This window comes from Galeopterus variegatus, unplaced genomic scaffold, assembly GCF_000696425.1.
Source record: "Galeopterus variegatus unplaced genomic scaffold, G_variegatus-3.0.2 Scaffold4525, whole genome shotgun sequence".
Taxonomy (NCBI): domain Eukaryota; kingdom Metazoa; phylum Chordata; class Mammalia; order Dermoptera; family Cynocephalidae; genus Galeopterus; species Galeopterus variegatus.
Window position 1 is genome coordinate 140,432 of NW_007730636.1, and position 27,783 is coordinate 168,214.

The 27,783-nt window shown below is 49.4% G+C and overlaps 1 protein-coding gene across 1 annotated transcript in view; it reads left to right on the top strand.

Moving 5' to 3' along the window:
• The window catches only part of ERN1 (endoplasmic reticulum to nucleus signaling 1), an 84,706-nt gene extending 58,633 nt beyond the window's left edge, over positions 1 to 26,073 (top strand). Inside the window, exons 10-24 of the mRNA XM_008587754.1 lie at positions 779 to 1,040; positions 2,317 to 2,395; positions 3,429 to 3,594; positions 7,380 to 7,495; positions 8,690 to 8,881; positions 10,290 to 10,542; positions 11,395 to 11,485; positions 11,707 to 11,896; positions 12,615 to 12,714; positions 13,205 to 13,404; positions 17,462 to 17,609; positions 18,627 to 18,754; positions 21,211 to 21,334; positions 21,774 to 21,841; positions 22,919 to 26,073. Of these exons, the coding sequence (XP_008585976.1) occupies positions 779 to 1,040; positions 2,317 to 2,395; positions 3,429 to 3,594; positions 7,380 to 7,495; positions 8,690 to 8,881; positions 10,290 to 10,542; positions 11,395 to 11,485; positions 11,707 to 11,896; positions 12,615 to 12,714; positions 13,205 to 13,404; positions 17,462 to 17,609; positions 18,627 to 18,754; positions 21,211 to 21,334; positions 21,774 to 21,841; positions 22,919 to 23,131 (2,330 nt within the window). The 3' untranslated portion in view covers positions 23,132 to 26,073. The remainder of the gene's footprint in view (positions 1 to 778; positions 1,041 to 2,316; positions 2,396 to 3,428; positions 3,595 to 7,379; positions 7,496 to 8,689; positions 8,882 to 10,289; positions 10,543 to 11,394; positions 11,486 to 11,706; positions 11,897 to 12,614; positions 12,715 to 13,204; positions 13,405 to 17,461; positions 17,610 to 18,626; positions 18,755 to 21,210; positions 21,335 to 21,773; positions 21,842 to 22,918) is intronic.
• Positions 26,074 to 27,783: the final 1,710 nt, after the last annotated feature.

Here is a 27,783-nt window from a genome sequence, read left to right on the forward strand (position 1 = left end):
CCAAGTCAAGGGTTAAGATCCCCTTACCGGTCATCTTTAAAAAAAAAAAAAAATTAAAAATTAAAAAAATAAAATAAATTAACAACACCAAGTCAAGGGTTAAGATCCCCTTACCGGTCATCTTTAAAAAAAAAAAATTAAAAATAAAAAAAATAAAATAAATTAAAAAAAAAAACATCATGACACTAACAACCCCATCGAAAAGGCCACTCTATAAATGTGGTTCATCCTGTAGTCATTTCTAGAGTTAACATTCCCCCAATTCAAATCAAAACTAAAAACCAATTTTGCCATCATAACATTGGTATCTGAAAGTCTGACTCTGACTTTCCTGGTCTAGGACCTAGAATATTTTTGTTTGTCTCTGAGTACTCCATTGTGGGTTGGATGTGGGCGGTGTCAGTGGTTCAGGTCTAACTTGCAGCTTGATTGATAGGTTTTGCTATAAAATGCCATGTTGATAGGCATCTCCATTGGCTCCTTCCTCCTCAATATTTATTCTCACTTACTGAACAGAATGCTGAAGAACGTCATCAAGTAAATTGCCCTGGGAGAGTGATCCTACTTAACGTTTATAAGCCAAGTGTCTCTCAGTGTCTTGATATTGTAGAGCCTGGTGAGTTCATTGGAAACAAGTGAAATTGTTCAGAGGGAATCTGAGGATGCTCCAGAAGTCTTGTTTCCTCTAGCAGAGAGACTGCAGCTTGCCCAGAGAGTAGAGGATGTGGTTGCAAGACAGGGTGAGATTTGACAAGTTTTGTTTGTTTGATTTGTACAGAGATGTCCCACTTTGTGTCCAATGGTGATGGGCTGGTGGTGACTGTGGACAGTGAATCTGGGGACGTCCTGTGGATCCAAAACTATGCCTCCCCTGTGGTGGCCTTTTATGTCTGGCAGCGGGAGGGTCTGAGGAAGGTGATGCACATCAACGTTGCTGTGGAGACCCTGCGCTATCTGACCTTCATGTCTGGGGAGGTGGGACGCATCACCAAGTGGAAGTACCCGTTCCCCAAGGAGACGGAGGCCAAGAGCAAGCTGATGTGAGTCCGGTAACTCAGACCAGGAGAGGGCAGCCGTGGCCCTGGCATTGTGGCACTGCTGCAGCGCCCCATACCCAACCCTGGAGACCAGGGATTAGGGCAGACATCTCTGAAGCCATGAGGAATGTCAAGAGCCAAGACTGGGTCATTTGGAAACCTCAGAATATAAGAACTGGGAGGCAACCCTTGACACTTCAGAGTTCTTGAAAATTAAATAAAAGTCACAAGTAAGGATAGGAAAGAAGCTGTCAGTATAACTATAGTACAGCTTTGGATATATCTCAGGCAGTAGGAATACAAGAGATTGATTTTTTTAACTTTCTATATTTTCTAAATTTTTATTACATTTATCTTAAAAATCAGAAAAACGTGTTACAGTGTGAGTGTCCAAGACTAAGCACTGACGGAGTGCTCTCCATCCCCACCTGTTCATAGCCTGTCACTAAGTCACTTAACCTTGCCAAGCCTCAGTTTCCCAGTTTACAGAGGAGTGGGGAAGATCAAATAAGATGATGTACATGAAAGTGTTGTCTAAATTGTAAAACACTGTTCAAATGTAAGCTATTGGTTGAGAGAGGTTGAGATCATTTGGTAGCTGAACTATCCCACGTGGGCCATTGAGAGTAACTAGAAGGGTCTGGAGGTGCAGCTCCTGCCGTTTTCACGCTGACACCACCGTCAAAGCCATAATCGCCTCCTCAATGCCCCAGACAGAGACAGACCACACAGCTGGGGGACCGGAAGCCTCAGTCTGGAATTTCTTACACATCCCTTTTGCTCTAGGCACCCAGAGTAGAGTAGTTGGCTGTCTTTCAGGGCTTCTGTAGAACTGTAGAATCCTTTAAAAGCACAAGGAAGAACAGTGGTAACTCTGGTGGTAGCTCGGTGTGAAAGTGTCAGGGTGAGGGTCATCTGAGCAGCTTTGGTGGTGGTTGCTAAACATTTGGTCTCCTGGATGGTCACTGGACGTGGTCCTTTCTGCAGGCTGTCATGGGCATGGTCTATTCTGGCCCTGCCATTTTGCAGATGAGGAAACCGGGGCTTGCCGTTGGGTGGTTTGTCCTATTTCTGTAGGCAGTGAGTGACAGCTGGCGTCTGAAGTCCAGGGTAGCGCTCCTGCCTTCACACCCCTGCTGATTTCCCCCATGCCTGGGGGTTAATGGGGCTATTCCTGCGGGTGGTATTTGGGTCTATGATTCTTCTCTCCAAAAAGTCCCCTTTTGTGGGATTCAGAAATTAAATGACTTTGGAATGCATGTATCTGTTTTTCTCCTAGGCCCACCCTGTATGTTGGGAAATACTCTACCAGCCTCTACGCCTCCCCCTCCATGGTACATGAAGGTGTCGCTGTCGTGGTAAGTCCACTCTGGGGGCCTCCTAACTGCTCCTGTTCCATTTTAGCAAAGAATGACTGAATTGTACATGAATGTCTGTTGGTTAAGAATGCACAACACTGATCTTAAATCCTCAAAAGCAGTCTCTGCACATTCCATGTTCTACTTTGAAAGAGAGATACACTTGGTGAAGCATTTCTTGAAGCCTACGAAGCTCTGGTATTCCCCTCTGCCTTCACACTCAAATCTAAACTCTCAAGCCTGGAGTTCGGGGCCGTCCTCACTCCAGTCCCACGACGCCCTTCCACCACACTGTTAGTTGCTCCATGGAAATTACAGTCCAATCAAGCGCACCTTCTCCCTGATTTCTAAAAGTTCACTGTTCATCTCTCTGCCAAGCCTTTCTTCAGGCTGCTCTGCACACTCAAATGCCCCTCCTTCTTCCTCTTCCCCTCATTCCTTTCCATCCTTTCATGACTACCCGGGCCGCCTCAGCCTCACCAGCCTGCCTTGAACTCTCAGTGTCTGAGGCGTCATGATCCTGGTCGCTCACCTTGATCCTTACAGCATTTGGGCTGTGGCTGTCCCTTGTCCTCCCGGGGAGCTGGCAGGCTGCTGCTGCGAGCAGGGCAGTGGCTGCCTCTGCTGTGGCTCCAGTAGTACCTGGGCTGGCACCTTGGCCAACACCGCTCATTGCCCCGTTATGACTAGTAGATATCCACTCGTGCTCCTTCACCTATACCTGCTCCTTGGAGTTCCGTACACACACCCTTCCTGTTCCCTGGCACCCAGTCAGAAGAATGTGCAAGCTGTCCAGTGACAGATGTCAGTGCAGCAGTGTCATGTCCTGATGAAGGAGCTTCTCGTGCCCCATCCTGGGGTCTTTGTGTCTTGCTCTGACTGTCCTGCACCAGCCCCTCACTAGGAACCGCTCACCTGAGGCACAGCCGTTCCCTCGCAGCTCGGGCCTGTGGCTGGGAAGGTGTGTTGCAGGACCTGGTGAACCCACTGTCCCGCGAGGGCTCCTGGCCTCACTGCAGCCCTGTCTCCACAGCCCCGCGGCAGCACGCTTCCTTTGCTGGAAGGCCCCCAGACTGATGGTGTCACCATTGGGGACAAAGGAGAGTGTGTGATCACCCCCAGCACGGACCTCAAGTTCGACCCTGGACTCAAGGGGAAGAACAAGCTCCATGACTTGAGGAACTACTGGCTTCTGATAGGTAAAGTCAGCCTCTTTAGCAGCAGCCGTGGGTGACAGCATGCTGCCTCCTGGTGGGCAGGAGCCAGCCCTGCCAGTCACCTCTGAATGGCCTGTGCTCAGTTCATTTCCAAGTTGGTCCTTTAGACCCTGGAACATTTCTACCCCTAAGGAAAATAAACAGGGTAGCGGTGTTACCGAGTCAGTTCCCCAAAATGGTTTAATGTTCCAAAACTCATGAATTTACATCATGAATGATGTAAATTTTGTGTCATTATTTGACACATTGAAGGTCTATTATGTGCTAGGCATTGGCACTAAGCACTTTAGAATAAATTTTCTTATTCCTCACAGTGACCCTGTGTGAGGTAGATACCCTTGTTATTTCCATTTTGTAGTTAAAACATAGACTATTTCTATGGAAGAGTTTACTTGGAATTCATATGGACATGGGGGTGAGGGTGAGGGTTTGGCGGGGAGAGGGTTGAAGGCCAGGAGGGATTGAGAGTATGAAGAGTCGGGAGCTGGACTTGGGTCTAGGGCAGTGTTGTCCCAGGCATGTGGGGGAGGCCCTTTTTTTCTTTTCTCTTCCCACCACTAATAGCCAGGGGTTGAATTGGAGACCCTGTCAGCCAAAGAGATAAGAGGTGACACCCGAAGGTAGTGAGCATGACAGACAGACGAAGGCGGAGGTGAGAGGAGCTGTGTCTCTGCCAAGTGTCCTGAGTGAGTGGAGCAGGACTGAGTTATCTTGAATCCCATCTGCTCCTCCCCCATTCTGCTGCCTCCCAGCCCTGAGAGGTAGGGTGAGCCCCGGTGGGGGCGGGGTTGGAGGACAGGAGGGATGCCCAAGCACCCAGGGGCTGGCGAGGTTCTTCTCTTCTTCCTCCTCCCCAGCTGCTTACGCTGACTGCTGTAGGACAGGAGGACGTCAGGGCTGGGGCTCTGGAGTAGAGGGTGGGGCCCAGGAAGCAGCAGCATCTGCCAGGCAGTGGGGTCTGGATGGGGATGCCTGTAACCAGGTGCTGCAGAGAGGAAACTGGGTGTACTCGAGCCCTAATCGTTCCCTTTGTAGGTTGATTTCTCGTAGCCATTTTTATTTTGATTATTTTTACCAAATTATGGGCAAAGGAGATGACAAAAACTTTTTATTTTTGTTTTTTTTTTTAACAGAAGTAATTTGGGAAGCATGCATAAATGGGCTCATGGTGAGCAGAAGCCATTAAAATTATAAGACTAGGGCCGGCCCATTACTCACTCAGGAGAGTGTGGTGCTGATAACACCAAGGCCACGGGTTCGGATCCCTATATAGGGATGGCCGGTTAGCTCACTGGCTGAGCATGGTGCTGACAACACCAAGTCAAGGGTTAAGATCCCCTTACCGGTCATCTTCTTTTTTTTTTTCCTTTTTGTCTTTTTTCGTGACTGGTAACGGGATTGCAACCCTAGGTGTCGCACCCGCACCGCGCTCAACCAGTGAGCTGACCGGTCTCTATATGGGATCCGAACCCTCAGCGGGAGCGCCGCTGCACTCCCAAGCGCCGTACTCTACTGAGTGCGCCACCGGGCCGGCCCGAGTCATCTTTAAAAAAAAAAAAAAAAGAAAAAAAAAAAAAAAAAGAAAAAAAAAAAAAAAAAGTACAAGACTACTCAGTGTTATGTACCAGTTAAGGGTTATATAAACCACTTAGTTGAGAAGTGAATCCAAGGAGTTGTAAAATGAGATCCTTTTAAATGGAAACGTTGTTCAAATAAGAAAACTGGGAAACCCAACAAGTATAAAGAAGTAATTAAGTAAGACTCCCACAATTCTGAAGTCCTGTTTGAGGAACTCCAAAGGTAGTCATTTTTAAATAAGGCTATTTGACAATCTCCCTGTAGACTGGAGCCACAGGTAAAAGGATATGCTTTTTATGTCCAAATATGTCTTTGATTTGGTTTTCATAGAAGACGTTAAAGATATCCCATGCTCACATTAATCTTGAAAATAAAATGGGTCTGATTAGCTTGAGAGGTGTGGTCTATGGGTTGCCCCAGCGCAGGGTCCGGACCTGGGCTGCTCTCAGCATCACCTGGAGCTTGGTCAAAGAGGTGTACGTAGTCCCTGGGCAGGGCCTAACCGTGTACTTTTTGCTTTGCAGTCTGGACCTAATTGATGATGATAGGTGAAAAATCACTAAGACCAGTTACTATTTGTACAAAAATGCTTAGGGATCTCACGATTAAATTTGTAGAATGATTGGTTCAAAGTGTGGAACATGATATTATTGAATGCCCAGCTATTTATAAGAAGGACAACAGGAGGAAGAGTGGAGATTCAGGTTGATGATTTCCATAGCAATCTCATGACAGGTGTCCTACCAGATGGGTAGGACTCTGAGCACTAGAGTGAGTGTTGGGGGTAGGGAGGCAGGCAGGATACTGCAGCACTAGGTGGCATGTGGAAGGACAATCCATCTCTCTTAGACCATAGGTCTCTTGTAAATGATCCTCAGTTACCCGCAGATACCCACAATTCAGATTTCTGGCCCCCATCAGCAAATCTGATTCAGGGGTCTGCAATGGGCAGATCACACATGGGGAATCCTGCTCCAAAGAAAGCATGGCTCAGAGCACCTTGGCAGACAAGGAAAAACGAGTGGTGGTTGAGAACAAAAGTGGGTTTCCCTTAAAGAACAATGCTGTGTTGTAGTTAGAGAACTGACCTGAGATGGGGAATTAAAGAGGATTTTTCCAGACCAAGAAACGTACATAGCTTGAACCTTGTTTGTTTTCATCTTGGTATGCATGTCATAAAATCTTTGCTAAATTGGGGGAATAGTGGAAGATCATAGGGTGATCACATGTGAGAGAGACCTGGATCCAGGTGAGATCTGATCACAGTGAGAGAAGGAAGGTCTGATGGCCTGTCATGAGAAAGTGGCCCTGCTCTTCTGGGCGGTTTGTGGCATCTTTTAATTTTAGAGCTAAATGGATTATCAAACCGTGTCAAATCCCGGTTCCTTATTTCAGTCAACTTTGTGTCTCTTATGGTAATTTGCACACAACAGATGCTCAATAAATGTGTAATGAATACTGGGTATTCATGAAATCGTTGTGTAGAGAACAGTGAATGCACAGTTGAGAGAGCGGTGACCCCCCTCCACCCTCAGTCCATCTACAGATAACTCCTATTGCCTTCTTACGAATAAGTCACTACTTCCAAGAGAAAGAATAAAACTCCACCCCACCAATTTAAATACTGAGATGGGAATTTGGTAGCCTTAGTGCAGTAACATTATAGGGGAAAGCATTGAAAGTAGAATTCCTTCAACTTCTTTTTTTGTGTGTCCTTTTTGAGACCAGCCGCACCGCGCTCAGCCAGTGAGCGCACCGGCCATCCCTATATAGGATCCGAACCCGCGGCAGGAGCGCTGCTGCTCTCCCAGCGCCGCACTCTCCCGAGTGCGCCACGGGCTCGGCCCAGAATTCCTTCAACTTCTAATGAAGCTTCATCATGCTTCACCTGTGATGGGACACAGGCAACCACACAGGTCTTGCCCCTGAATGCATCCCACACATCCCGATCCCTCTCATGACACGGACGCTGTTCCTCATTACTGTCTTCTGCCAACAAGTAATAAAATTTCTGTTTCAATGAGAAGGTTTCTGTTTGGATGTAACAACCTCTCAGTCGCTGTAACTTGGTAGATGTGAGGGCTTGCGTCATGGACCCTCGGTGGGTAGTGGCTGCTGCCTGTGTTCAGTGTCGAGGCTACCACTGCTTGGGAAACTGTTCTCATTAAAGGTTTTGTTTCCTGTCGTAGGACACCATGAAACCCCACTGTCTGCGTCTACCAAGATGCTGGAGAGATTTCCCAACAATCTGCCGAAACATCGGGAAAATGTGATTCCTGCTGATTCGGAGAAGAACTTTGAGGAGGTGAGTGAGGGGGTGAAGTCAGCTGGTGGCTGCTCACGCGCTGTTGGGGACAAGGTAGACTTTGCCTTTAGCGCTCACAGTCTGTCGAGGAGGGAAGAGGAGCGCGCCAGGAAAGGCAGCAGGACCGAGCCAGGCCTGGACAGACGGGCAGGACGTGGCCTGGTTGGAGAGCTGGAGGGCACGAGGGAAGAGGGCAGCGCAGGCAAAGGCCTGGAAGTGGAGTAATGCCGGCTGTGCGGAGGCAGCCTGACTGGATCCTGGATCCACAGCCACCAGGAGGGAGCAGTGGAACAAGAGCTCACAGGGTGGAGGGGGGGGGGAACAATGTTACCAAACCTCAAGCAAGCCTGATGGAGGAGTCGAGCTGATGAGCAGGAGGGGAGATGAAAGTGGCCTGGTTTGGCCTCTTGGTCTGGCGGGGGCCCAGGGCACCTGGAGCACAGAGGCTGAGGTAGCAGGGCGGCCTGCCCGGGTGGGAGCTGACACGGGCTGGCCTCCCACCGCCCTGGGGCAATAGGGTGTGCTGCTTGTGGGTTCTGCTGGACACAGATGGCCACCTAAATTAGGTGATTTGTGGGGAGTTTAGCAGCAGGACTGTTCACACAGATGTGGACAGTACCAGGGGTTCTAGTAGCACATGTTGGCCTGAAGCCAGAGAGGAGGGAGTGAAAAGGGGCCCAGCCCAGCAGCCGAGACCTGCGTGAAGGGACGCGGAGGCTCCACGGAACGCCACCGTTTCCTCCCTCTGTCTCATCTGCTACTGTTCCCTGCTGCCCTCACCCAGCCAGAAACCAGAGGGCTGGGGAGCCCATCACACCAGCCTGTACGAGTCAGCCTTCTGGGCACAGAGCGGGTGGAGGGGGCTGGGGGTCGGCCCCACAGGAGGGTCTGAGCATGGCCGGCAAGGGGGGAAAGGGTTGTCTGAAGCATTCGTGAGTCATTTGTGCTTGGAAACTCCTGCGGCCCTGCCATGGAGATCAGTGAGATGGAGAAAGTGCCTGGGACAGGGGCAAGGTCAGAAGATGGGATTCAGGGACCACAGACGACAAAAGCACTTGAGAGATTTAGACTTTATCCAGAAACAAAGGAAAAGGATGGAACTTTCAGATTCCAGGACACAGTGTCTTGGCTGTTCACCTCGTCTAAGGAGGCTAGAAATTTTGCAGTGACGTAGTGACTCTTCTCCCACACAAGGTTATCAACCTGGTTGACGAGACTTCGGAAAACGCGCCTACCACCGTGTCCCAGGGGGTGGGGGAGAAGTTTGCTCATGCACCTGCCAAGCCCGAGGCCCCCATGGACTCCATGCTCAAGGACGTGGCCACCATCATCCTGAGCACCTTCCTGCTCATCGGCTGGGTGGCCTTCATCATCACCTACCCCTTGGTAACGCTCGGCCCCTGCCCTTGGCCCTCCTGCATGTTTCTGACCTTCTCTGCCTGTCACCTCCAGACAAAAACAGCTAACACGTTTCTCTTCACATTGAAAAGTCAATATTTGCTTTTCTTCAAAAACATGGCAATGAAAGAGACAGTAGCTTCTCAGAAGAGGATAATTTTGTACCTACACCTTAGTGTTTTTCAAGTAACAGGCTGTAAAAGCTGATTTGTAAACCTTGCTTTCAGATTGTTTTGAATAGTTAACTGTATTTTCTTTTGGAAGAATGAGATTAATAGATGGAAGTCTTTCCTCTCTTAAAAACTGCCTGTTAGATCAGCCCTGTGTGGCTTCCTAGATGGAAATAAGTGAGCTAACACTGCATAGTCGAGTATGTTGTGGGTGGAATCAACTATCCTAGGGGAATATTCCCTCGACAAGTTGCTCAAAGCTTTGAAATGTTATCACCTTAGGCCCCGCGTGCTCAGGAAGCTCATGTCCTGTGAAGCACCTTCATGGCACTTTCCATTGGTGAAATGTGTTCTCCTGATTGTTTTATTTTTACCTCACACAGTCCTATGAGGTCATTATTACTTATCCCCTAGCCACAAAAGAAGAAACTAGACCCTGAGAAGCTAAGAGTAATCAGCTAGTAGATGGCATTTCCAGGACTTCAACCCAAGGTTAAGAGGAAGAGAAAGTAGAAAACTCCCCGGTGGGTTGTTGGCTACACACCAGTCCCTTGAGTCAACCTCCCATGCATGGGTAGTCACAGTCACAGATTGCTGCCACTTCAGATGATGACGGGATGAACCTTTCCAAATATCCAAGAGGAGTGTAGGTGCAGAGAAGGTGGTGTGATGAAATGGGAGGGCAGGAGCTTGGCCAGCTCCACCCTCTCTGCCACTGCTGGCTGCGGGGTTCTGAGCCACAGCTGCCACCTCTGCCCCTCTGCCTCTGGCCCACTGCACGCTAGGCTCTATTAAGCTGGGAGCCGTAGTGGACAGAAAGCCTGGGGCTCGCCCCGTACCCACAATACTCTTCACCACAGTAGCCATTCTTCCTGTGTGGTTTCACTTTGCAACATCTCCCAGGCTTTCATAAAGTCACAGAATTTTAGAGTTGAAAGGAACTCCCTCTGCCTAGGGCACAGTCGCTCCTCTGGGGCCCCCTGGTGGCCATTCAGGCCCTGCCAGGCCCTTCCAGAATTGGGGAGTGAGCTGTACTGGGAAGGGTCTATCTGGCCAGTCACTGAATCGGTTCTGCCTGCACATGCCTTCTCACTGGTCTCTTTCTGCCCTGTGGGGGTCACATAAAGTATACCTGCTTCCTCTGCCATTGGGGCCTCTCCCTTCCCAGCTGCTTGTTTCCCTGCTGGAATGGCTACACTTGCCTGGACGTAGCTTTCTCTTCCCAGAGCATGCATCAGCAGCAGCAGCACCAGCAGTTCCAGAAGGAACTGGAGAAAATCCAGCTCCTGCAACAGCAGCAGCTGCCCTTCCATCCAGCTGGAGATGCGACTCAGGACACCGAGCTCTTGGACACATCTGGGCCGTACTCGGAGAGCTCGGGCACCAGCAGCCCCAGCATGTCCCCCCGAGCCTCCAACCACTCACTCCAATCTGCCTCTAAGGCTGGCACAAGCCTGTCCCTGGAGCAGGATGACGACGGTAAAGCCAGTCACCACTTTGCTGCTATTTTATCTTTTACTCAAACACCACCTGAGAGCTATAAAGCACCATGTCCTTCCTGGAGTCTCCGTGAGATTACAGAGTACCCGTCCTGAGTGCTCACCGTGTTCTCCCCTAACTCCCACCCTGTGGGTCTCTGTGGAGTGGGCTTCTGCCCCATCCCATGGCACCTCCCCTTCAGAGGGCCTTCCATGGGCCACCCTGCCCTCCTGCATCTTTCTCCATAAGGACTGGGAATTGCTGCTGGCCAGAGGCAAACTGCCCGGGGGCTTCAGAGAATCCCCGAGGCCAGCCAGTAGCCATGTGTGCAAGTGCAGCTGTCGGTCCGCTTTCCTCTCTGGGAGTCGGCCCAGCTGGTCATCAGGGTGATATTCTGAGGGCACTGACAGAGCCAGTGCAGGGATCTCAGAGCCCAGGTCCCTCGCTGTCTCCTCATGTTACATGTCTGCCGCCTCTGCCTGAACGTTTCAGGTGCACATCTTTGAGGTGGATCCTTTTTTTATTGACCATGAAATAGTTCTAATTATATGTAAGGAAATATATATAAATAGATAAAATGCTATAGGGAATCCCTGTCTTCAGGAAGGTTTTGAGACATGCATTCCTTCAATAACGTAAAAGCAGAAACAGAGGGCAGGGGGAAGAGGTGGCCTTGGGCGTACATGGGGAGTGGGCGCAGCCAGCTCTTGCCTGCCAGGATTCCGGGCATGTAGAGCCTCTTAAATCCCATCTCTTAATCTGAGCTCAGGAAGCTGGTAGCCATTTTAGCCCCAAGCCTCTACAGGTGATATCTGTTTAAAATGGCCTTTTCATTTTCGCCTTTTGTCCCAGATGAGGAAACCTGCATGGTGATAGTTGGGAAAATTTCATTTTGTCCCAAAGACGTCCTGGGTCACGGAGCTGAGGGCACCATTGTGTACCGGTGAGTGGACCAGCCAGGCCCGTGCCCTCGCCTCCTGGGGCATGAGTGCCCGTCGGGTTGCAGGCCGAGTGCCAGGCTCCTGGGAGCTCAGGCACAGAGAGGAGTGATGACCCCGGGGCTTCCTGGTGGCCAGCCAGGGCCCTCTGCACCATGAGGCTCATGAGGTGGCCACTGCGTCACCAACTTGCACTTAGCAAACACTCCCACTCCTTGTCCCTCAGGGGCATGTTTGACAACCGCGATGTGGCCGTGAAGAGGATCCTCCCTGAGTGTTTTAGCTTTGCAGACCGTGAGGTCCAGCTGCTGCGAGAGTCAGACGAGCACCCAAACGTGATCCGTTACTTCTGCACGGAGAGGGACCGGCAGTTCCAGTACATTGCCATCGAGCTGTGCGCAGCCACCTTGCAAGAGGTGGGGCCAGCTGGCTTGGGGTGCCCGGGGTTACTGACAGCAGTGCCATGGCCACAGCAGTGGCCTTCCCCCGCCAACTGGGGTGTGGTCTTAGGGACTGCCACTTTTTTGGTTTTTTTTTTCATTTTGTTGCCTTTATTGAAGTTATAATGAAATGTACTCATTTTAAAGGTACAGTGTGATGCATTTGGACACCTGTAAATGCTCATTTAACTACAAACACAAAACCCCAAGTGTAATGGTGTGCTCCCTTCAGCATTGCCGGGCAGTCTTTGGCAGCTGCTGGCATGTCTGTCCCTCTTTGCCTCGGGAAACCTGGTCAGTTCTTTCCATCTCTGGTTGTGGCTTGTGTGGGTTCGGGGGATGCTGGGTGATGACTCCAGGCTTTAAGGTCATCCAGCAAACTCCTTTTGCTCAGTTTCCAGGCTCACTGTGAAACTATTTCAGGATCATTTGGATTCCCTTGTAGGCTTACCTATATGAGGCAGTAAACTTGAGTTTCTTGCCTTGCCTTTCTCATTGTAAAGTAGTAACTTGGACCTTTCTTTTATTTAAGTCAGTCTGCGACTTTAGGAGTTCTATTGGAAAATATAGATTTGGATAGACTGTTGTCAGTAAAACTTACCATTTCTTTGTTAAAATAGGATCAAAGAAAATGAGCTGAGGGGCCAAGTCCTGAGGGCTGTGCGCCATGACCTTGCTATCATGTCTCTTGCAGTACGTGGAGCAGAAGGACTTTGCCCACCTCGGCCTGGAGCCCATCACCTTGCTACAGCAGACCACCTCAGGCCTGGCCCACCTGCACTCCCTCAACATTGGTGAGAGGCTGCCCTGCCCCAGACCAAGGGCCTGGGGGTGGGGAGGTGGGGTGGTCGCCTGGCTCAGGTTGGCTTTGCCTCTGTTTAAGCTCTTTGCTACATTACTGGTGTGCAAGGGATGGAGGGGGTGGTTAGGTGATCTTTTCACAAGTTGTATAAGAAGAATTTGAGAAGAAATCTTATTTTTTATTGAAACATGATTGTACGTATCTGTGGGGTATAGCATTGAATATCAATTACCTGTGTGCTCAAATCAGGACAATTACAATGTAATCATTTTTGTGGCCCTTTTTCAATTTCTCACTAATCCCCCGCCTTTCTCCATCCTTCCCACCTTTGGTAGCCTCAGTTCTGTTCTCAAGGAGGAATTTTAGAAAACCAGAACCTTTAGAGGTGACAGCAGGTATAACAGGAGTCTGGCAAGGATGCACTCCCATTGTAGGAGCCCCGGGCTTGCTCGGCCATGGACTCATCTGCAGTTCTCTATCAGTTCACAGAGACCTGAAGCCCCACAACATTCTCCTCTCCATGCCCAATGCCCATGGCAGGATCAAGGCCATGATCTCTGACTTTGGCCTCTGCAAGAAGCTGGCAGTGGGCAGGCACAGCTTCAGCCGCCGTTCTGGGGTGCCCGGCACAGAAGGCTGGATTGCTCCGGAGATGCTGAGTGAAGACTGCAAGGAGAACCCTGTGAGTAATGGGCATGATCCTTTGAAAGCTGTGGAACTAGACTACTGTGTCCTCAGGAGTAAGAACCTGCAAACTCAAGGTTGGGGGCTGTGGCATACGTAGCCGCAGAATGCCTTCCTTTCACGTGGAGCTGCTGTGGGAACTTCCTGCAGAGTCTCATGTTCAGATGAGTGAAAGGTGTGAATGTTGGCTTTTGCCTACTTTTATCCACCTACCCTTCCAGTCACTTTGATCCCTTTTTTATTTTGGAAAACTGAGAAATTAGGACTTGCATAAAAATGAGCAAACCTCCAGTTTTCAGTATTTTTAATATATGTTTGTTTTTGTTCCCAACTTTTTGTATTTTGAGAATTTTTAGACTTACAGAAAATTGAAAAAATGTTGTAGTAAATACCTGTGTACCTCCCCTAGAGTCAACACTTGTTAATGCTTTAACCACATTTGTTTTATCTTTCCCTATGTGCCTATTGCTGAACATTTTGACTATAAGCAGCATGCGTCCCACCCTTCACCCCTGACTGCTTCAGCACACGTGTGCTAAGAACAAGTACATTGTACTTCCTACCCACCAGACCATTATCCCACCTGAACAATTGGTACTGTTTCCATCACATCAGCTAATACTCAATCATATTCAAATTTCCCCAGTTGTTCCCCAAATGTCTTTTATAGAGCTGGGTTTTGTGTAACAGGACCCAATCAAGAGTCTTGTGTTGGATTTGATTTGTATCTTTTTAAATTTAAAGTCTTGCCCCCTGTTTTATTCCATGATATGGACATTTTGAAGGATCTGGCCAGTTGTTGATAGAATGCCCCATTCTGGATTTATTTGACTGTTTCCTTTTGACGGCATTTGACGTTTATCTCTAGACCTTGTATTTCCTATGAACTAGAAGTTAGGTCTAGAGGCTTGATTAGATTCAAGTTAAATGTTTTGGGCAAGAATAGATCGCAGGTCACTACATCAGGAGGCATGTGATAGTGGATTGTACCATTATTATTGTACTGTTGTACTGTTATTGCTGGACCCATATTAGGGATGTTAACTTGGATCTCCTGTCTCAACTGACCTCTGAACCGTGAAGGTTCATTTCTCCCTTTATTGTTAGTAAGAGATGTGCGGGTGATACTTTAGTGAAGTGTGAACATCCTGTTTACCAACATTCGTCCAGTGGTTTAGCAACTATTGGCCTCCTTTTAAGCACTCAATTCAGTGGTAATTCTTCTACTTTTGTTAGCTGGCATTTTTCTGTACAGACGAGGTTTGTTTTTACTCCCTTTATCTCTTTCTTTCATTCTTTTTCTTTTTCTTAATCACTCAAGGATTTAAAAAATAGTGTTAAGGGGCCGGCCCGGTGGCGCACTGGATAGTGCGCCGCTTGGGAAGCGCGGCGGCGCTCCCGCCCGAGGGTTCGGATCCCACATACAGACCGGTTCCCGCTCACTGGCTGAGCGAGGCGCGGGAGCAACGCCGAGGGTTGCAATCCCGTTGCTGGTCCCCGGTCCGGTACGGGGGCAACACTGAGGGTTGCGATCCGTTGCCGGACACGGAAAAAGACAAAAAAAAAAAAATAGTGTTAAGGGGCCGGCCCGGTGGCGCACTGGATAGTGCGCCGCTTGGGAAGCGCGGCGGCACTCCCGCCCGAGGGTTCGGATCCCACATACAGACCGGTTCCCGCTCACTGGCTGAGCGAGGCGCGGGAGCAACGCCGAGGGTTGCAATCCCGTTGCTGGTCCCCGGTCCGGTACGGGGGCAACACTGAGGGTTGCGATCCGTTGCCGGACACGGAAAAAGACAAAAAAAAAAAAATAGTGTTAAGGGGCCGGCCCGGTGGCGCACTGGATAGTGCGCCGCTTGGGAAGCGCGGCGGCACTCCCGCCCGAGGGTTCGGATCCCACATACAGACCGGTTCCCGCTCACTGGCTGAGCGAGGCGCGGGAGCAACGCCGAGGGTTGCAATCCCGTTGCTGGTCCCCGGTCCGGTACGGGGGCAACACTGAGGGTTGCGATCCGTTGCCGGACACGGAAAAAGACAAAAAAAAAAAAAATAGTGTTAAAATCAATTGTAGCCTTTTGTGTGTTTGTGTGCCCTTACTCCTTTCGATACTCAGATTGTCCCAAATTTGGCTAATGGGAGTCCCTTCAGGCTGGCTTCTATGTCCGTTTGTAAGAGCCTGCACATGTTTGAGCACCTTGTTTTCTAGCACAGCAAGTGGTCAGAGGCTCACCTTGTACTTTCCCTGATCCAGACCTGGATGATATCAGCCGTCCTGAACAGATGAGATAAACGGTAGACTCCCTCTTATCCAGTTCCCTGGGACCAGCAGCTGGTCAGTTAGTCACAAAAGTCAGCTACGTTGAAGAATCGTTAAGAAAATACACACACACCTTAAACATTTTATTGTAACTTAAAGTAAGTAATATGATTCTTTAAATAATAGAAATCTTTTGCTATAGGTCTTCTCTTCAGATTTAGGTTTGAGTGGAGTTGTTTATTTTCTTTCTTGCATTAAGCACACTCACATTGCCACTTCTGTGACTTCTACATCGAGACTTGGGCATTTCAAACACTTCCTAAGAGGCTTGAGAGCAGAATCCAAGTTTTTAACTCTTTAAGTTCCAGTCCCTTACAGCTGAATCTCCTACACCTAATTCCACGGCAACTTTTCTAGCCACTCCGTTTTAGCGAGTCTTTCCCAAGATTCAGTTTACCTCAAACTTTGTGGCTCTTGTATTTGTCAGCTTAGGGAATATTTTTTTAAGTTACAAGAACAAGTGGCAGGAATAAGTTTCGGAAAGAGCATTAAGTAGGACCCAGGAAGGCAGGAAAGGCGCCTCCTCGCCTGAGCGCTGACTCCACTGGAGACTGAGGCAGGTGGGGGATGCAGAAGGCCTGGGAGACATGGTGAGAAGGGGAAGTGGCCATCAAGTAAGAGCTGCAACTGTGGTGGCCGTGTTCCTGCTCTCCTGAATCTGTCACCTACCTAAGAACAGTTCTGATGAGGTAGAATAAAGAGTACTAGGTTTGGGAATTAGAAGACCTGAGTCTAGGCCTTGTTTGTCACTATCCAGCAGTGACCCTGAGCTTGTCGTTGAAGCTCTCTGTCCATGCCCTCCTCTGGGGATGGTAACATTTGCTCTGCTCACCGCACGGGCTGTTGTGAGGCTGAATGAAAGTGCGATGCTGTTAAAGGTGTGTTTTCTCCGTCGTGGAAGGTGATAAGGCGCTGGCTTTCTCTCTCACCAGATGCTCACTTCATCTGGTGGAGAATCTGAATGGTGGAGCCAGGCAGTGGGGGGACCCAAGCTGTGCTCAGGAGCCACCTGGTGTCACACCCCACATAACATGAGCTGGAAATCACACAGGCACTTTTCCCTGAAAAGAAGTCCATCCATAGACACTGAGTGATTTCACAGGATAAGTGAAAGGTGTTATCAGATAACGCAAAAAGTAATCTCTTTGGAAACTTGTCAGATAGTTTCTTTCTGGGCTGTTTTTGAGCCAAAGTCTGTTTCATTCACTTATTAGCAAAGTTTTGATGTCTACTGTGTGTAAGCACCCCTGTAGGCCCTGGGGTACGCAGGGACACAAACACACAGGACCCCATGCCTTTGAGGACTTGGTGCCGGGCAGGTAAAGAACGCCTGACATCTAGGAGAGTGCTTTCTATGGGTCACGTGCTGTTTTAAGTAACAGTTTTCACATATGGATGCATCTGATCTTCACAACTACTCCATGAGGAACAGATCATCACTGCCCTCATCTTACATGCAAGGACGCCAAAGCACAGAGTGGCCAAGGGCTTCCAGCGGCCAAGTGGCAGTGTCGGCAGCCCAGGCAGTGGGCTCCCAAGCCCGAATCCTCCACTGTGACCCCCCCCCCCCCACACACACACACACACGGCACTGCAGGGTGCCCCTCGCTGCCCTGGGCCGTTCACATATGTCAGCTGATTCTCCCAAGACAGGTTCCCAGTGGCGGAAGTAGCACTCCTCGGCTGCTAGTGAGGAAGACAACTCTGCCCCGGGGCCTCTCACACCTGCGTTTCTTTTCAGACCTACACGGTGGACATCTTCTCCGCGGGCTGCGTCTTTTACTACGTGATCTCTGAGGGCAACCACCCTTTCGGCAAGTCCCTGCAGCGGCAGGCTAACATCCTCCTGGGTGCCTACAGCCTCGACTGCTTCCACCCAGAGAAGCACGGTGAGGCAGCTGGGGTCGGGAGTGGCCCACGGGGCTGGCTGTTGCCACCTCTGCACTCCAGAGGCCCTACTGTCCCAGTTGCTCACCCCGAGGGCCTTAGCACCCTGCCAACTCGGGCCAAAGATGGTGGACGGTGGCTAGGGTTATCCTTGGAGTGCCACCTTCTGAGGCCGAGAAGCTGCTAGGTTCCTCCAGGTCACCAACTACCTGTGTGACCTGGGCGCAAGGCCCCATTTGGGACCTTTGTTTTCCAGCTTGTGATGTGAGGGGTAAATAATCTGAGGCCCCTTCCTGCTCTGGCATTTGGGGGGACAAATTGTGCTTCATAAACTGGACTTTCATGTGAGGACCAGCAGTCAGTTGGTGCAGTCTGGGCTAGACTGGGGACAGACAGGCTCTGTCCTTACCCCCCTGGCACAGGTGCAGCAAGTATTTCCTCCTGACTTTGGAGTTTCCTGAGTTATAATAGGCTGATGACACCCCAGTGCTGCCTTTTGAAAAAATTTAAACTAAATTATTGTTTTGCTTATGGGCTATTTTTCCTAATTCATTGTAGAAAAAATAGATTAGCATAAAGGCTCATAATTCTGTTTAATACAGGAATGAATGACTGCTATTAATACTTTTGTATGTATTATTCTGATCATTTTCCTAGACACAGGTGGAATTGTTCATACTGTTTTGCAGCATGCTTGATTTCCAACTCCATCTCGAACATCTCTCCATGTCAATCCGTATTCAGCCATGACATCATTTTAATGGCACCTAGTCAGTATATGGAGGCACAGTAGGGGTTTACCTGAGCCTCTGATGTTGGATATTTCCAGTTGCTTTTTTTATAAACAATGCAGTGAAGACTCTCCTTATTAGCTGAAGTTTTGTGTGTATTTATTATTTTATTGGAATAAGTTACTGTAAGTAGACTCCTACGTCAAAGGGTATGCAGATGTTTAAAGTTTTTAGTATTTCGTTGTGGTTTGGGGTTGGTAATAATGAGTTTATTTTCCTCCTTTATAGAAGACATCATTGCACGTGAATTAATAGAGAAAATGATTGCCATGGATCCTCAGAAACGCCCCTCAGCAAAGCACGTGCTAAAGCACCCGTTCTTCTGGAGCCTGGAGAAGCAGCTGCAGTTCTTTCAGGTAAAGATGTCTGTTTTCTTTATCAAAAATCTTTATTTTATGTTTTCCAAATTTTGAAAGTATAGAAAAGGATAAAGAATAAAACAGATGACTCTTAATCCTATAACCAGGAAATAACCGTGGTTGACATTTTAATATATTTTCTTCATATATATAAAAGTAATTGGGATCAAACTATGTATACAGTTTTGTATGTTGTTGTTTTTCAACCATACATAATATTTTAAGTACTTCTATATTAAAGTTCTAAAAATTTTTTTTTTTTTTTTTATAAAGATGGCCGGTAAGGGGATCTCAACCCTTGGCTTGGTGTTGTCAGCACCACGCTCAGCCAGTGAGTCAACCGGCCATCCCTATATAGGATCCGAACCCGCGGCCTTGGTGTTATCAGCACCGCACTCTACTGAGTGAGCCACGGGCCGGCCTAAAAGTTCTAAAATTTTAATGAGTATAGTATTCTATCATATGGATGTGCCATACATAATTTTTAATCTTTATATTATGGAATTTCCAAACATATACAAAAGTAGAACAAATACTATAATGAGCTCCTCTTTACCCATCCCCCAGCTTCAACAAATATGGACTCAATATTAACAAATATTAACCTCCATCTTCTCCCTACCCCAGATTATTTTGAAGCAAGTCTCACATATTATATACTTTTGTTCAAGTGTCATAAATTTATACATTTCCTTATATTGGATTTTTCCTATCATCTTTTACTCAATCTTTGCCCAGATCTCATTTTGCTTAAAATCGCTTCTGCAAAGTTAAGATACAGGATTAATGACTATGAACTCCTTTGGTGGTTTGACGGTTTCATGGCTTTGTGGAGAGGTGGTGCGTTTCTCAGCATCTTCCGTGGCGTGAGTTGAGCATAATCTACCCAAATGCCTTCTGCCCAGCACGTGGCTCTGCAGAGCGGGCTCGGGGCAGTGCTTTTCTCCCTGGCTCTGGGAAGAGCTGAGCTTGGTGAGCACCGTGATTAAGAAGTGACCATCACGCTATCCTGGAGTCTGCCTGGGGCCCTGGCCATAGTGAAGCCCAGAGTGAAGCTCCTTGAGGGCAGGGGCGTTTGACTACTCACGTTCACTGCTGTGTCCCTGCCATCTAGGGAGGATGCAGCCTGGCCCTAGCAGGTGCTTACCAACCATTCAGATGGCTTGGGGTGGGGAGGGTTTGGTGCCGTCTTCGTGGCAGCAGTGGGTGTGTGTAGCATCAGGATCGAGAACTGTGTTCCACAAGACGTAACGTGAAAATTCTCAAAAGTCCACAAGTCTTCAAGAGACTTCTGAAAACTAGCCAGGTCAATTTCCGTCTTCGTGGCAGCAGTGGGTGTGTGTAGCATCAGGATCGAGAACTGTGTTCCACAAGACGTAATGTGAAAATTCTCAAAAGTCCACAAGTCTTCAAGAGACTTCTGAAAACTAGCCAGGTCAATTTGATGACAAAATATAGAACAGGAATAAAACGTGAACAAAGGGGACCTTCATCCCACCATGGGTTAGGATTCAAATGCTTAGTATCTCCAAGTCTTACGTCTTGTGAACACACCTGGCTTCCGTCCATGTCAACTAGCCATAACAGCCTTGCTGCTCAGAATTGTGTGTCCCCAGTGTGCCCAAGTTGACGGTCTCATCTTTCCAAGGCTTTTCTCTAACAAGTGCTAGGTAGAGTTTTGCTAGTCTGACTTCATCTTCATCAAAGAAAGGAAAGACAATGGGTCTCATAAGACCACTTAAGGCGAATGTGTGTGGGGCTCATCACTCCATTTCCTCAGCTCTTGCCCTGCCTTGTGATGGGGCTCAGAGAGGCCAGTACCTGGGTGCATCCTGACGCTCCATATTGCCACAAGCAAACGCAGAGCAGAGTTTGAATCCTGGTGGCACCTCCAGAGCCAATACTCTTGCCACTAAGTTTCCTCCTCAAAAAGAAACCTTGGCTCCACCTGACTTTTCTACTGTTCTGGTGCAGAATGACAACCCTCCGCCAGTTACAGGTCTGAGCATGTCCTATTTCAATGGGTAGACAAAGCACAGGATGCGAGCAAAATTGAGCCTTTTTTTTTCTTTGCTTCATTGGCAAACATAGATTGCACATATAGCTCTGTGCAGATGCGGGCCATGTATGCATGTGTAGGATCCAGGTGATGCTTTCGTGGTATGTGCATGGGTGTGCACCTGTGACGCCTCCCCCTGTTGTGCAGAGGGTCTCTGCGAGCCTATCCCCAGTGACCAACAAACACAGCTGCTCCCTGGAGAAGAGTTCATGGATGGTGGGGGGCAGAGCACTTGGGGCCCAGCTCTGAGGCAGACTGCAGCCTGGGCCTGAGAGGGCCATCAGTCTCATGACAACTCATGGGACAGTGACAGTTCTGTTACTTGGTGTTGATCCTCAAGCTCTCGGCATCTCCAAACCCTGACCATCGTTTGTTGTCCTTGCTTTTGTCACAGGATGTGAGTGACCGAATAGAAAAGGAGTCCCTGGATGGCCCAATCGTGAAGCAGTTGGAGAGAGGCGGGAGAGCCGTGGTGAAGATGGACTGGCGGGAGAACATCACAGTCCCCCTCCAGACAGGTGACCACACTGCAGCCGTGAGGGGAACCTTTCAGAAGAAGCTGCCGTTTCTAAGAAGTAAACATGGAAACGGCAGTTCTGGGCTGTTCAGCCTCCAAATACCACTGGTTGGGTTTGAGACATTCTTGGATATGTCCTCTGGTGTTTGGTTACACTGATGTGTGTTTCATTTTTGTCCCTTAGAGTAATAGGGTAGTGATAGTGTCATGCTCTGGGTGGTCATGTCTGATCTGGGAGCTGTCACAGGGTGGAACTCACACTGACACCACCCTTGGGTTCCATGTGGAGGATCTGCTCCTGTGACTATGACCATGGCGTTATGTCACATTTCAGTCCGATTGCTTAATCCCCAGGACCCCAGGAATTGTTTTCTTTTAAAGTTTGTTTGCTTACTTATTCCTTGCTTAACCATCGCATGTATCCCTCAATGTTTTTCTAGATCTGCGTAAATTCAGAACCTATAAAGGTGGCTCAGTCAGAGATCTCCTCCGAGCCATGAGAAACAAGGTAAAGGGTTTGTGGATACTGGGGAGGGGGACCCAGAGGCTGCAACAGACATCCTCTTGCCTTTTTTTTTTTTTTTCCCCCCAAAGATGACCGGTAAGGGGATCTTAACCCTTGGCTTGGTGTTGTCAGCACCACGCTCTCCCATTGAGCTAATCGGCCATCCCTATATAGGATCCGAACCTGTAGCCTTGGTGTTATCAGCACCACACTCTCCCGAGTGAGCCACGGGCCGGCCCAGACATCCTCTTGCTCTTTTCCATTTTTCGTGGGTCCATTGGTCCCTACCAGGATGCTGACCTCTTGGAGGCTAGGTGGCCTTAGCTGGACTTGACAGATTCGAGGCTGTCTCTACCCTTCTCAGACTCTCTCTTCAGGGATTTGAGGTGCAGAGTTAAGCTCTGGGGAGCAGCCTCTCTGAAGCCTGTATACTGCTCCATCATCTCTCTTTACTGCCTTTTGTGATGCCCTTTACCTGCCTGATAAAGCCACCATGTAAACACACTCCAGCGGGGACCCTCTGGTACCTTCCCACCTGGGGCCTGCTGTCCAGGGGGCACAGCTTATTCCCTGGGGGCCCGGGGTGCTCGTGACCTGTGCTGTTACTGAGCAGCCTTCAAATAGGGCACACTCCCAGACACAGAAGCAGCCTTCGAGGCCTTTGGGACAGACACTTCAATTTCAGGTGACTTTATTCCACTGGAGGCTGCCAAGAATTTCTCTAGGCCCTGACCACCATGGAAGGCCTGTCGACCCTCTGCTGGACCAGCCTCTCAGCACCGTGCTCAGCCAGTGAGCCAACTGGCCACCCCTATATAGGATCCGAACCTGTGGGAGGACCAACCTCTTGGGTAGCAAAGCACCTCCTGCTCCCCTGGGCTGGGCCTTGCTGGCTTCGAGGCCCCTTCCCGAATGAGGGGAAGCAGGCAAGATGGTCAGGATGGATCGCTGGATTCAGAAACCTTTTTTCCTTTTCTTCACAAGCAACCAACTAATACTAATATTCTGTCTTCCCTGAACGATTAAAGGCTGTTTGGCCAGCGTTGCTGGCACTTTCTAACCACCACACCTCTGTTGCAGAGGCACCACTACCGGGAACTCCCCACGGAGGTGCGGGAGACGCTGGGCGCGCTGCCCGACGGCTTCGTGCGCTACTTCACCTCACGCTTCCCCCACCTGCTCTTGCACACCTACTGGGCCATGGAGCTGTGCGGCCACGAGAGACTCTTCCAGCCCTACTACTGCCACGAGCCCCCGGAGCCCTGGCCCACAGTGACTCCAGATGCCCTCTGAGTCAGGGCAGCCTCTCTGTTCTGGTGGCCCCAGCTATGACTGAGGGCCTGGTCTCCACAGTCCAGAGCTCGACACCTCCCAGGCTTTCCCAAACCAAGTGCCTTGAGCCGCCTGTTCTGCAGCCAGCAGATGATAATGCTGACCCCACGAATTGGGAGAGGTGGCCCCGTGACCTCCAGGGAGCTGGGAAGGTGTTGGCCCTGAAAGCATTACAGTCAGGAATGTCCGCACAGGAGGGCCCGTCCCAGAGGCAGTGGGAGGAGCCCCTGCCGACCTGCTGCTGGATAAACTCACTTCGGCTCATGTTTCTTTTTAAAATTCCTGTTTAATGTCAGTCTATGGGCCTTTCAGGAAGGAAGAGGAGGGAATTCTGAGTTTTGCCCTTGTCCCGGGAAGAGCTAGGCTGACATACACTAAGAGACTGCTGTGCCAGAAGTGGGGTTGGGGGCAGTGCTGAGGAGGAGGATGTTTAGAGGGTGCTATCCTGGGGATGGGAGCCGCCTCCTGAGCACCGGTGCACCGAGAGTATCCCACGTGACTGCCACCACGTGCATCCTCAGGCAGCAGGAGCCATGCACATGGGGGTGTGATGTTAGGGACTGGTTGGCGAGGCATGCTGGCAGGTGAGGTCATGTCTGCAGCTTTCTTGGAAATGAGGAGAAAGCTCTGTTCTGGAGGCAGCAGTAGCCCAGCGCACCAGTGGTCTCAACAGTGGCCTTTGCTGGATTGTGCCCTGGACCACATGTGTGGAGGTGTTCAGGAGCATTTGGGGCAAGAGGTGAAGAGTTCCTGGCCATCAAGTAGGGCAGCTAAGACCCAGACAGGGACAAGCCTTCAGGACCAGAGGGGAGCAGCTGAATGGGACCCCCTGGCCACCCGGAGAAAGCCCTGAGCTAGCAGGTAGGCAGTAAAGCTCCTCGTCCCTAAGGCCAGCAGGACAGGAGACACGCAGTGAGTCAGCGTCAGGGTTGGGAGCCAAGACCACACTGTGTGCTTTGTGGGCTAGCTTTTATGTTTTTCTTGGCACGTTTTAATAACTATATTTTGATCAAACTGTAGAATGCTAGATTAGCACAAGCAAGCTAAACTTAACTTGAAGCTTACTCGTGAAGAAATGCAAGATATAATACACGTTCTATCTTGTGTGGTACCAAAAATCACCATCTCCTCGAGAAAGAGAGTTTATGTTTAGAACATTCTCAAATGCTGAAGAGTAAAACATTACAGCAACACTATGTAAATGTATTCAGCAATGTCAAAGTAATATTCTCTAAATTATGTCAATACGTTGTTTTCTTTTCCTAAAATTAATATAATTTTTAGCTTTAATTTTAGTCAGAAATTCCTCTGTCTCTTCTCTCCTGAGAACCTTGGAGGTTAAGACGCAATCAGGGTACCATGTAAGGAAATGTCCTCCATGTACAGCCTCCAGCCCTGGGCAGACAGGTCAGTGCCATTCCATAAAAGAATGACGGTGTCCGTTTACCCACTGACAGAGAAATCACTGTGTCTGCTTCTTGGAAGATGCTTTCTGGTTTTGTTGTATCAGAGCCACTCGTCAAAAGCTCTGATTCTGCCTTCGTAGAATTCAGTTTCCTTCCTTTCATAATAGCTAAAGTGATTTTTTTCCTTAATATTATTCTACGTCTTTAAACCTCATCGAGTACCTCATCTAGACCTTGGAACCTTGGCCCCTGTGGTGGGCACTGTTGGCATCTTCTGTTCACTGGAGCCTCAGCCTGTGGTCCTCTTGGAAGGTGGCTGGATCCACTGCCGCGGCCGTCAGTGCTGGGAGAGCCGCGTGAGGAAGCGCAGCACCCCTGGAAAGGGCCTCTGGAGAGTCTCCAGTAAGCTTTTACTCTCTGCCCTTGTAGTTTCTGAACTTGCTCCTCTTCATATTTCCTGGCATCTCTTTTCCTTGCCCACATCTTCACCGTCCTGGTGTTACAGTTGACTGTGGCCTGGTGTTGGCTTTTCCTGGAAGAAGCCATCAGGTGTCCCACACGGGTGAGCCCAAATCCTGCCTTCCAGGGTTGGACCATTATCTTTTAAACCAAAGTATCAGCTCGTTTCCTGTGCTTTGTCTTCTTCATGAAACAGTGACTTCCCATGAGTAACTCTGGTTCTGATTTTTGTATTGGCATCTAAATCCTTCCTGTATTCACTGGGAAACCATGAGGAAACAACACATCTGCAATGAAGCCTCCCTGTGGAGCAGCCTTAACCAACAGTTTGGCCAAAGTCCCCACCCCCTCGCCTCCCCCGTGTGCTCTTTGTGTGTTTGGTGGATACAGTTTTCCTTTTCAGTGTCCCTAAAGCTGTGACGGGGGAGTCCCACTTACCTGGAAAGCATTACCAGTCAACTACGCAGCGTTCTCAGATGCAAAACTTGTGTAGTATTCTTTTTGCAATGAGCTATTTATTTAACCTATTTATATTTATTTAATTTTTACTCTGAAGTGTATCCAGTTACAATTGCACTTGCTTAAAGCACATCAGATTTGTCTTGGAGAACACTCATGGAAATTTAAAACTGGAAAAGGAAAAGTTATACTGTATCCTTCCAAGGGATGGACACCTTCCAGTAGTCCTGTGATCAAAGGGTAAATAATTTGGACTGGGTAATCTGTTAATTTTAAGGTGATTTTTTAAAATTTCTGTGCCATTGTGTCTTCTCTGTGCACAGTTAACTGTGTCATTGGTATGTGTTAATTGTGTGATACAATCATTTTTGTGGAGCCTAAAGTCCTCTTTTTAGCTTTATATTTTATAAACTGCCAGACTGTACAACTTTTATGTGTATTTTTAAAGCTTGATGATGTGAGTGTCATTATCTAAGCTAAACAGCCTATTTTTGTACCTCCTGTACAGTTTTGTAATTCTGCTGATTGATGACGGCATCTTATGTTGAGCCAGCCTCAATAAAGGTAGTTTTAGATTTGGGAGTCAGTTTCTTCTTAGAGATCTGAACACCACTCTCAGACAAGAGGATCTTCCTGGGTGGTAGGGGTGTCGACAGTGAGGCCTGAGCAGCCGGCTCAGCTGGAAGGAAGACAGTGTCCTAGTGTCCACAGCAGGCTCCAGGGGGCTGGAACATCCTTCTTGGTGGCTGTTTGTGGGCAAAGCTTCTTTGAAACATGGCAGGAAGTTCCTGAAAGTACTGATTTGGGCTGAATTCCAGGAAGTTGGCTCATTGGCATGGCATGTGGTGAGAAGTAGGCTCTAGAGCAGAGTTTGGGGTATGTGTTTGGTGAACAGGACACTGGGCCAAGAGACCTAGGAGAGCAGACAAGCCAGCAAAGTGCTGGGAAAGCCGGAGTGGCCCACATCTGAGACGTCCACGTGCACGCCCAGGAGTGAGCTTGGTGGCGCTTGGCTTGGAATGTAGGATCCTGCCAACATGCTTTCTCCTTTCCCTGTCCCATCCTCTTTGGAGAGATCAGGTGAGTTTCCACCTGCTCTTGTACCACCAGGAACTGCTCACAAAGGGAGGAACCGGAGGGCCCATCAGCCCCAAGACAGCTGTGCAGGGACAGCACCAAGGCTGGTTCCTTCCGTCCCACCCTCCACCATCCCATCCCTCTCCCCTCACCCCTGCTCACGCCCCAGGGGGACCAGGAGCAACACTGAGACCTGTGGACACAGCCTTCTCTGAAGTGCCAGAGCTGCAGGATGCTGCCCACAGCCGCCCTTTGTGGGCAGCAGAGCAGCTCTTGGATTCCCCTCAGGGCTATTGAGCTGTGGCTGGGACCGAGACTTGAAATGGCCCAGGCCTGGGAGTGGGCAGCCACCAGCACCCTCAGCTGCCTCTGAGCACAGGGAGAGGCACAGGTCCTCAGCCAGGACACCAGCACATGGAGGATCTCTTCTTCCCCGGCCTCACATTGGCACAGCCCAGCCATGGTTCTAGGGCTGGGTGTGATTGTCAAAAGATGGGGTCCCGAGGCGGGGTCTGTAGGTTTACCTGCTTAGTCAGTGTTGGCTGCAAAGAGGATGCTTTTTCCCAAATCAGATGATCCATTTCATTAAACAGACATGGCCAGATGTGTGTACATGCGCAGACATCTGTACTCCATCAGTGAATGGACCGATGGGCACCGTCTTTCTCTACCTGCACCAGTGTCATTTGTGCGAGACCACGCTTTACCTTCCAGAGCTCATCAGAACAGTGAGCTCTGCTGTCTGCCTTTCCACCCTGGGCCAGGCTCTGTGCCGGGTCATCCTGTGCCTTGACTGCTCCTCAGCTTAGTCCTCTCTCCCTTCAGAGGAGCATTTCTCTCACAGCTGAAGCCATTTTATACCTTTCACCTCAGCAGGAGACTGACCAGACCCTATGCCAAGGCTGGAGTCAGCTCCCAAGCCTATCTCTGGACCACCTGCTGTGGGCAGAGGGGCAGGGCTGGTGAGAACAGGCAGCCCCTGGGAAATCCTGGTGAAAGCCGGTGGGGGCTGGAAGGGGCGGGGACTGCAGGGCAGTGACTGAGTACACGTGGCCTCTGAGAGGTTTGGCAGGTGAGCCGTGAGTGGAGAGGATCATGTTCTTTCTCTTTCCTCTCGTCCCTTTGCCTCTTCAAATCCTCCTTCCCCTTCCCACCTGCTGCAGGATTTGGATGAAGCCACAGATGTGTTCTCAGAGTTTGCTTGCAGGTGAC